General features: G+C 36.4%; 1 protein-coding gene across 1 annotated transcript; it reads left to right on the top strand.

Moving 5' to 3' along the window:
* The first annotated feature begins 2,649 nt into the window (after positions 1 to 2,649).
* LOC140172146 (protein Wnt-8b-like) lies at positions 2,650 to 9,691 on the top strand. Its single transcript, XM_072195483.1, has 6 exons — positions 2,650 to 3,000; positions 3,600 to 3,636; positions 5,168 to 5,297; positions 7,673 to 7,798; positions 8,307 to 8,449; positions 8,946 to 9,691. The coding sequence occupies exons 1-6, from the start codon at positions 2,924 to 2,926 to the stop codon at positions 9,471 to 9,473; spliced, it is 1,041 nt and encodes a 346-aa protein (XP_072051584.1). The 5' UTR covers positions 2,650 to 2,923; the 3' UTR covers positions 9,474 to 9,691.
* Positions 9,692 to 10,190: the final 499 nt, after the last annotated feature.

Below are 10,190 nucleotides of genomic sequence, written 5' to 3'. Positions count from 1 at the left end.
GCACTGGACAATGTCGGCGCGGGAATTTGAATATCGCGTGTTGAGAGCCGCTGTTTTAATTCGTTTTTGTTTAAAATAAAACCACGTGATTCGAGCTTGATAATTAATTTTCTAACATATAAGGTATAATGTTGTGATTGCCGGAGTCAAGTAACAAAGTATACAAAACTAAAAGTAGGCCTATACTCTTTCAGAAAGGAAATTCATCTAGTGCAGCAGATTTCTGACAAATGAGCAGTTTCTGATAAAGCACCAGTTTTAATTTCCCCACGCCATTTTTTTTCGTCCACCATATATAACAACTTTCCATAAAAAACTGCACAGTTATGTTCTAAAGGGAGAAAACTAATAACTGTTTTGAATTGGGATCTTATACTTTTACTTTACCTTAAAATATCTAAAATTTTGGTCAAAGGTGGAAAAAAACTGTTACTGGTTTTGTGTCTTTACGTACAACGTAAATATGCAGTTTTCATCGATATGGAAATTGAAAGTAAGTTATTATATTGGATGAAAAAATTGGCACGGAAAAATCAAATTTGACGTTTTTCTAAAATCTAAAAAATTCCTTATTTTGTCAGAGATCTGATGTGCTAATTAGATTCCTAGCAACATTTTCTTTCTGAAAAAGTATTCTTTTTATGCAAAATGTCACCGGCAGGTATACTTTTAGTCTTTGGGCTTTGTTATCACGGCATGCAAAAAAAAAAGAAGAAGAAAAAAGACTTATTAAAGAGAAAAAGTTTTAAAAACTTGAGGGACTATTCATAAAAGTTTTGCTTTTAGGTCGCTAACGCCTATAACCCCCACCCCCACCCCCTTTTTTCTTTTTTTTTCTTTCTTTCTTTCTTTCTTTCTTTCTTTCTTTCTTTCTTTCTTTCTTTCTTTCTTTCTTTCTTTCTTTCTTTCTTTCTTTCTTTCTTTCTTTCTTTCTTTCTTTCTTTCTTTCTTTCTTTCTTTCTTTCTTTCTTTCTTTCTTTCTTTCTTTCTTTCTTTCTTTCTTTCTTTCTTTCTTTCTTTCTTTCTTTCTTTTTCTTTCTTTCTTTCTTTCTTTCTTTCTTCCTTCCTTTCTTTCTTTCTTTCTTTTTTTTTTTTTTTTTTTGGGTAGCTGGCCACAAAAGTTATGGGTTGTTTAACGTCAGAGGTCATCCAGGGGTCATGTGGGCCAAAAAAGGTAATTTTAACCGAAAATGCTAATCCTCCGACAGATTGCATAGCATGATCATGCGTGTTACTCATTACTTCTCTGCTCATACATATGAACAAGCTTTACATCCTCTACAAAAGTTATGGGTTCACTTAGTACAAAATGAGGTCAAACAAAATACTCCAATTGAGCTGAAATTTGAATACAATGATCCTTATGACATTCTAAACATGTTTGATTATATTTTAAAATTCATTAAGGGGTCATAAGTTTCAGTTTCAAATGGGTCAAAGGTCAAGTTTTCAAAATGCTCCAATTGAGCTGAAATTTAAATGCAATGATCCTTCAAAATTCATTTAAGATCACAAAGGGGTCAAAGGTCAAGTTTTCAAAATGCCAGCTTTCCATGATCAAGGTATGTTAAAACGCAATTAATGAAATGTCTTGTTAAAATTAATCCTATCCAGTATCACAGCGTGATCAGGTCATCAAAGTCATCCGCCTAACTTACCTCGTGCCCTTGCAAAGGGCACAATTGTCCTAGTTTTAATTTTTTGCATGGAATAATTTGAGACCTTTTTTGACATTGTAAAAAAAACTTTATTATTTGGCCGAATTTCAACCTAAACCACTTTTATGTTTATCGATCAAGTCTTCAAGAGTATTTTGACACCTTTTTGGTCCATCCTCTGGTTCCCTGCTGGTCAGTTGGAACAGATTTTTCCTCTTTTTTATTTTTTTTATTTATTATTTGGTACTTATCAATTATTCAGTTATATGCTCATTGTTAACATTAATAATATTTTACAATTAAATAATGAATTTTATGAGATTACATAAGCACACGCAACAATATTTTGATAGCACTCACAAAACAAATCATAGGTCAGAGTTCAACTGTACCAAAATTTGGCATTTGCTTCATTCAATATTATTGAAATATGAAAATAAGATAACCTAATAATGTAACCCTTATTTGCATCTGAGACGAATATCGTCTCAGTTTTGTATATTGGGGAATGATGTGACGTGATGTCCCAGCAACAAATACAGCACGTTAACGTTTAAATGTCGGTAAAGGGGTATAAAAACGTTTTAATAACATTCAAAAAATACTTTTATAAGTGAAAAGGCATCCCAAATTTTTATCACTTTCCTGATTTTTCTGTCTTATTTTAAACTAGGACTATATCTTAAAAAGCGCTTTGCTCGACAAAGCCCCTCCCGACCTCCCTCTCTACCTTTTAATGTGCTGGAAGCTGCACAAAGTATTATCTTCCTCAAATTGTCCAAACTATCCCACAGTGCATTCGGGATTTGTTATTATGCCAGTATCACATTATTCTTGTAGGCATAAATGTAACGTAATTCAACAAATATCACCCCCCTCCCTGTGAATCTTTCATAATTCCCCCTGATTTATTTCCCACGACAAGTTTGAAGGATACGCCTCGTCGATTTTAGCAGTAAATGCGCAGCCGTGATCCACTCGTTATTTTCTTTGCCTGTCTCATGGAAATAGAGAGGAAGTGGCGGCCGACGTTTGATGTGCACTCATGTCGATTGTCTTTTCGGGATATACAAAGGAAGATCCTCCTATGGAATTCAACTTCAACCTCCTTACAACTTCACATTTACTGTAGCTACCGTCAGAACAACATCTCATTACGCTATTCAACTAAAACAAAATATAGGATACTTTAACATCTGCTGGAATCATACTTTGATACTGGAATATAGCATACTTTATCAGCATTCTGCGGAATACTCTTCATCATGTTTCGTCAAGTTGCTGCAGTTTTATATTTTTGTTTGCTATCTGCGATGCAGGTACATTGCTTCATTAATGGCTGGTAAGTATTTTGCAATATAGATCATGCATTTCATAGGGCAAGTTCTTTGAGTAGTAAATTAAGTGTTTGTTTTTCGGTACCATGAAGTTAGGGCATCTTAAAAGCACACATTCGTTTTATATTGTAATAATAAATAATATTATGATACCATGAACGATTTTTTTAGTATCGCGATGTTAGGGATGCATCTCACGCACGCATTTAGATCTTTAATTGTAAATAAAAACAATATTATGATAGCATAAATGACTTTATAACAGAAATAGTGTCTTTCATTGAACAACATAAGATTGAACAATTTTGATAGATAGTTTACGAGTTTATGTCGAGTTAAAATGATGCAAAACATAATTATAATAATAGTAACTTTAATGCATTTTTTTCACACGAGGTGGGCTTTAATCGTGTCGGTTAGTAAATACGCGGTGGATTACTCAAAAACTAGCGATAATTGTTTGTATTTTTAAATAAAATTATATGAAATCTGCACGATTTCAGCTTTATATCCATACTAAATTTACCAAATATTTCAGAAGCTTGACATATTGCCTTTAAAAACACAAATTAAGTCTTAAGATTAAAATGTTTGTTTTTGACAGGTCGCAAGCAAGTAACCTGCTTCTAGCTGGTTCAAAGGTAAGAAGCATTATTATTGTTTATACCATCCAATGTTGTATTTTAATATATTTGTTGCAATCGTTAGCCCTCTACACAGCAAATACAAAACGTTTTCGACATCATTCGCAAAAGGTTAGAAAGGTTGCCTGAAAACGTTTAAATGTCGGGTTATATAAAGTATATAATAAAGGGTATAAATAAACGTTTTCATAACATTCAAATACAGTTTTGATAATTTGCTGCAAACATTCTAACATATCGTTATTTAAATGTTGACAAAACATTTCGAAAACATTCAAAAAATGTTTCTGTAGTGTGTTTTCATACAAAACGTTTTCATTAGCTTTATTTAACCCGACATTTATTAAATTTATTAAAACGTTTTTTTACCAAAACCAAAACCCAAAATAAACCTGTTTAAAAACGTTTTGTGTTTGCTGAGAAAGGTTTTGACTATAGACAAAAAGTTATAAAATGTTGAAAATTGTCCATTTCGTTGCCATGTTTGGAATCAGCATGAAAAATGCATTAGAATGAGTACAAACAAGCCTAGTATTGGGTTAGAGGTTCTTAAGATAATTCTTGATATTTTGAGAAAATATCTCGAAAACTTTTGATGTTACACCCTTTGGCTAGCACGCAGTTCTTATACCGAGAAGATTACTAGGCCGTATAAAATTAATGTTGGTTCTCGTCCAGAGGATTTTCATGAATTGATGAGGGAATGAGTTTTTTTTTCAATGTCAAATGAGCATTATCAGTAGTTTTCAGTCTTTTCCAACAGTGCTTAAGGAAAGGATGGGCCCTTTTTAAGTGTGAGATTCTGAGGGATAAACCACCTATATAGATTACCACAAATAGACTTGGAAGTGATCCCTATTCTCTAATAAACTTATTCATATGCATGAGATTTTCATAAATCATTCCAAAGTCTAAAAAATATTAAAATCTAAAAACAAAAAATCTTTGCAAATCCCAGAAATTGGGAAAGGAGGGGACGAGAACCAACACATTAATTTTAACCGGCCTTACATCTTCACTGATTCTTAAATTAGACAAAATTCCAAATCTTGACAAAAGCGATAAAACTTAATAAAAGCGGGTTAACTTGGAAAGGGACTTAAAGCATCATTTTATGGAGGGTTTTGTCAATGTCATTTATGACCCCTTTTCATGGCGGTAACTTTCTTTAGGTATCATTATCTAATTAGCATCGTGTTGGGTATGTTTATTGAAAGGATCGATATGGTTCGATGAATGGATCTCTTATGATTATGAATTATGTGCGTGCTTTTTAAAAGTTGTTAGGTATATTCGTCTCAGCTTCTGACTGATCTAGATCCGCCACTGAACCCCCCCCCCACACACACACACACACACCCGGCCACATGATATGGCTAAACGTATAACTTTATCTCAGTTGCGGCAAAGTTGAAAATAAAAGCTTATGCTATGATGGTGATTTGATTTATAAAGAGTAATCTTAAACAAACTCTTCTAACTCCACCATTTGACATCGATCTCAAATTTTTTGTCATCTCTTCCACAGACCTATTTGTCTTACTCTGACAGCCTAGCAGCTGGAGCAGGCCACGCCATGTCGGAGTGTAAACATCAATTCAAGTGGGATCGATGGAATTGTCCCGACAACTCGCTGTCGTTATTCACCGAATTGCATCGTAAGTTGATTTAACCTGCAATTAAGATTTTTTTCTGTAATTCTCAAAACATTAAAAGAACTTAGCCATATATATCCTGTAAAAATTTACCTTCATTACCGGTAGCTCTAGTATAGAGCCTCTGCCGCTACCCATAACACACGAGCAAATATTTACCAGGTGTGCTACTACCATATAATCCACAGTGTTGTAGTCGAGTCCTCGTCATCCGAGTCCGAGTCCGAGTCCGAGTCCTTGGTGTCCGAGTCCAAGTCCGAGTCCGAGTCCCTGCCAATTTCTGATGTCCGAGTCCGAGTCCGAGTCCGAGTCTTCAATGTTCGAGTCCGAGTCCGAGTCCGAGTCCTTATGTATCAAATTAAAGCCCGGGGTTTTCACCAATAATTTATCAACGTATAGCCTATACTTAACCAGAATTTTAGTTCTATATTATTTTCTTGTAAATACATAATTTGCTAGTCCCACCTAGCATGCCTAGTATTGTTTTGGGGCTGTGCAATAATTATGCTGAGCCCGGGGAGGAGTGAAATTACCAAAAATGCTTATCCCTTCTCGGCCTGCCAAAATCGTTAACTCCCCCCCCGACCTGCCAAAAATCTTTGCACATGCCATTTTGGGGGGATCCCAATTTACAAACCTTAAAAGGTTTAGATAATTATGTTTCGAGCACAGCGCGCGAGCAGGGAAATCTGTATTATGTAAGCCTTTCCGTACTGTTTTCTAAGCCTTTTTAGAGCATTTAATTTGAAAGGTGCCCCGGCCATATGTGCCAAAAATTGCTTGTTCCCCCAGTGTCAAAAAATGCTTCCACCCTCCCTTTCGCCTCCCTTTCGATCGGTCAAAATTTTTTACCCTTAGGTAGCATACCTTGGAAACAGAGTATAATCACAGACTCACAGTAACTTATTAGGCTTGTGTTTTAGAGAGGCAAAAGATGCAGTCAGGGGTCCCTTTTCAGGCTTCCGGCAGTCCCTTAACACATTTGCATCATGCTCCAGTTCATTGAGCCTAACACTCTGAAAATTGTAGGTCTTGAGCTCATATTTGGAAATATTTTGAATTTGTTAGCTCCAAAGCCTATAATTTGGCCCAACTTTAGTTCACAGACCTCCACAAAAATGTTCAAATTTCCGTTCATCAAGCCCCTATTTTGCCCCCAAATCAGTTCTTATAGTTCCCAAAGTTCGGCGCCGCACACCCCTACCAAAATTTAACTTGAGTGCCACAGAGTATTATTATTATTCATGTACATTCTAGACTTGCGTCTAACAAAGCAGTCATGTCAAAACAAACGAATATGATTAAAATCCATTTAACCAATTAAAGATATAACTGAAAGCAATCTTGCTTTTTTGATTGTAGGCCTACTTTGATTTACAAACTGAATTTATTTGCATGTAAAACTACTTGAATTAATCATGTGATGTGATCATTGATCAAGTTTACAATGAACGAAAATAAAAGACCTAAAAAGACCCTATTTTACCGGACTCGAGGAGGACTCGAAGCCGAGTCCCCGAGTCCTTGGGGTCCGAGTCCGAGTCCGAGTCCAAGTCCTTAGCTTCCGAGTCCAAGTCCGAGTCCGAGTCCTTGAAAAAAGGACTCGAGTCCGGACTCGAGTCCGAGTCCGAGTCCCGAGTCCTCCAACACTGATAATCCACAATCTGGCGGCCTTCGGCCTCGATGTCGGCGCTATGGCCTCTTCTCACCTCGGCGCTGCGCGCCTCGGTATCGGCACTACTCTCCTCGCTGTCCAGTTGGACATCGCAATCCGAGGGAACTGATCAAGTCTACTATTTCGCTTCAAATACTTTCGGCAAAAAAAATACGTAAGCTAACTTTATTCTAGCCTCGATTCGAGGCTTCTGGGCTCTGAGATGGTGGTTTTTTCTTTCTATTTTTTCCCGTTTTTTTTTATTCAGGTGTCTTCATATCCTGCCCACCCACCTCTGATCTGTAAATGATAATATCAGATTACTACCTCTCGTCGTTGTCATGGTTCTGAGAAAATAACCAGAGAAAATTGCTAATTTCAACCACTGCACCAGTTTTTATGTCTTCAACACTGTTTTATTTCTTACTCACAACTCAGTGTATTGTAGGCTCCTTCTAATTTTTTCTTGCCATATTGAGAACTTTACAGTGTTGTGAGTAAGACATAAAAACTGGTGCAGTGGTTGGAATCAGCAATTTTCTGAAATTAAAAAAAAAAACCATCCCAGAGCCCAGAAGTTTCGAACCGAGGCTAACTTTATTCACGAAAGAGTGTTAATATTCGTAGTCGTACACATGAGTATTTCAAAACTGTTTGCTTTGATTCCAATGTTCTTATTTCAGTTAATAATTGTGAGATTTTGTTATTTTGTGCTTCTTTACAGCGACTCGTGAGATGTCTTTTGTTCATGCCATCAGCACCGCCGCTATTGTGTTCACGTTGACCAAGAATTGTAGTCTGGGCGACTTCAGCAAATGTGGGTGCGACAACAGCAAAGTCGGACAACAGGGTAAGAAACCAGAGAAGATGAGAAAAAAGAAACGTATGTTGATATCTTTTATATCCTACCTCGAATTCTAACTCACTTGTACCATAAAAGGCCCACCACCCAACTGGTAACACGAGACTCTCTATCAATAAGAAAACGCATATTATATACCGTAGTGAGCCCTAACGTCCTCGTACGTAGGGCCTACTCGCAATTGGGTTATTCCAGATTTCGGTCGATCCTTCATGTAATTATTTCGTGTAAGCTAATCCTAACCCTAATCCTAACCCTAATCCTAATCATAATCATAACCCTAATCCTAGACCTAACCCTAATCCTAACCGTAATCCCAACCCTAAACTTAACCCTAACCCTAATTTCGTGTAAAATTACATGAAGGAATAACCCAGATTTCCATGTTTTTTCACCCAATCATGATCAAGGTGTGTGTCCAAAATTGAAATATTCCAGCAAAAAAAATCAGAGATTATAACTAATATTATATGTTTTTCCTTTCACTTTGTTTTAGGCGGTGATGACTGGCAGTGGGGTGGTTGTAGTGATGATGTCCAGTTCGCTGAGAGGATTTCCAAGAATTTCATCGACGGTTTAGAGACGGGTGAAGATGCGAGAGCTGTCACCAATCTCCATAACAACGAAGTAGGAAGAAAGGTAAGATGATTTAATATTTGATCTAATCTTAATCGACTGAAAATATCCAGTTTGAGTCACGTGCGATGGCCCATCATTAATAGAACTTTGTTTTCATTTGAAATATAAACGCAAAAAAGATTTTCTTTATATTTTTGAGGCGTCTGTGTTAGTAGTTTCCAATAGCTCTTTTTGCATGATGTATTATCATGCTTACAAGTATATGTTGCAATAATAGAACTTGACTCTTTTGGGCAAAAGAATACAAAATGTACGAATATTATATATTTTGTCCGTCACGTCGCTGAACCAAGCGCAACATAAAAACTATAATGTAGAAATGTTTTGCTATCTTCAGTAGACGAAAGAGTATAATGTTACGATTCCAAATCAATTTGTCTATCGAGTGTGACCGAACCCTTTAATGAGATCCTGATGGGGAAAATACCACTGCTAACAGGTACAAATTTCAATGTTAAATCTATTTCTTAATTGTATACTATTTACTTCTTTATAGGTTGTTCGTAAGAACATGCAACGGCAATGCAAGTGTCATGGTGTGTCAGGAAGCTGCTCGATCCAAACCTGCTGGGACCAACTCGCTGACTTCCGTGTCATCGGATCTATACTCAAGAAGAAATACCTGGATGCTATCCGAGTAGATTATGTTCGTGGAAAACTCATCAATGGAAAGGTTGCTTCGAGAACGGCAGGAACCAACGAGGATTCAACGGTTTTGAAAAAGAGACATTTGGTCTACTTGGAGAAGTCTCCTGATTACTGTAACGAAAATTCTACCATCGGTACCCGCGGTACGGAAGGCCGTGAGTGTCTGCGGAGTCCTAAAGATAAAACTTCACTTGATGAACTAGCCGCGTGGGAGCATCACAGTTGCAAGAGACTATGCACTAAATGCGGACTGAGAGTAATGAAGACAAAGATTGAGGTGGAGTCTAGGTGTAATTGTCAATTCCACTGGTGTTGTAATGTGAAGTGTGATAAATGTAAAACGGAGAAGACCATTTACACATGCGAGATTATATGAACTTGAACTGGACAGTTTTGGTATACAACGTTAGTGCCATCATTGTAACGAACTGGAAAATTCTTTGATGATGTGAAATGCAAAACTGTCAGTTTGATAATGATATGCTGCTTACTATGTAAGTTGGACATGATTTTTCATACTTCCATGCGAACTGAAAAGGGCTTGTAAAATGATGGCGATATGCTAATCTTTGCAGAGTCGCAACAATTGATGTCGTGTTAATGTTATCAGTATACCGAGGACTTGAGAAAGTGTCCGCAATATTATAAAAACAAACCAACACCTATCTGGAGTTTGTCAAGTTTGACCTGAAAAAGGTTTTTTTTAAATGGTTTGGCAAGGGTGCCATTTTTATGAAATTATACACGCTGCTGCTACCAATGTCAATTTTGATGCTTACTTTGTACATATGTTGAATGCAAACTGACAATACAGATTTATTGACTTGGTCGAAGTACAGTAGGTTATACGCTGTATAAAATGCGTTGGTTCAAATAGATGCTTAAAAAACACCAAAAATAAAGTTATGGCTAGGGTAGTAAAAGTGTCTGTATTTGGGACATTGATATTGAGATATTAGGGCCTATATTTGTTTTCTATAATTATTTGATAGTTTTGTTGAAATATTATCAAATTTCATCTGCACAGAATAGAAATGGCGAATGTCGATATCATAATCATATCTGAGCAATAAGTTGAATTGTTTCTCGTTAT

Source organism: Amphiura filiformis, chromosome 15 (genome assembly GCF_039555335.1).
Source record: "Amphiura filiformis chromosome 15, Afil_fr2py, whole genome shotgun sequence".
Taxonomy (NCBI): domain Eukaryota; kingdom Metazoa; phylum Echinodermata; class Ophiuroidea; order Amphilepidida; family Amphiuridae; genus Amphiura; species Amphiura filiformis.
Note: the sequence above shows the minus strand (reverse complement) of the source record. Positions and strands in the feature narration are given on the sequence as shown.

What these genes read in the sequence shown, in the direction of transcription:
- LOC140172146 (XM_072195483.1), top strand. Translation starts at nt 2,924, where the DNA reads ATGTTTCGTCAAGTTGCTGCAGTTTTATATTTTTGTTTGCTATCTGCG. An exon ending in TGCTTCTAGCTGGTTCAAAG is followed by an intron (nt 3,637 to 5,167) that starts GTAAGAAGCATT and finishes TCTCTTCCACAG; the next exon opens with ACCTATTTGTCTTACTCTGA. An exon ending in CAGCAAAGTCGGACAACAGG is followed by an intron (nt 7,799 to 8,306) that starts GTAAGAAACCAG and finishes ACTTTGTTTTAG; the next exon opens with GCGGTGATGACTGGCAGTGG.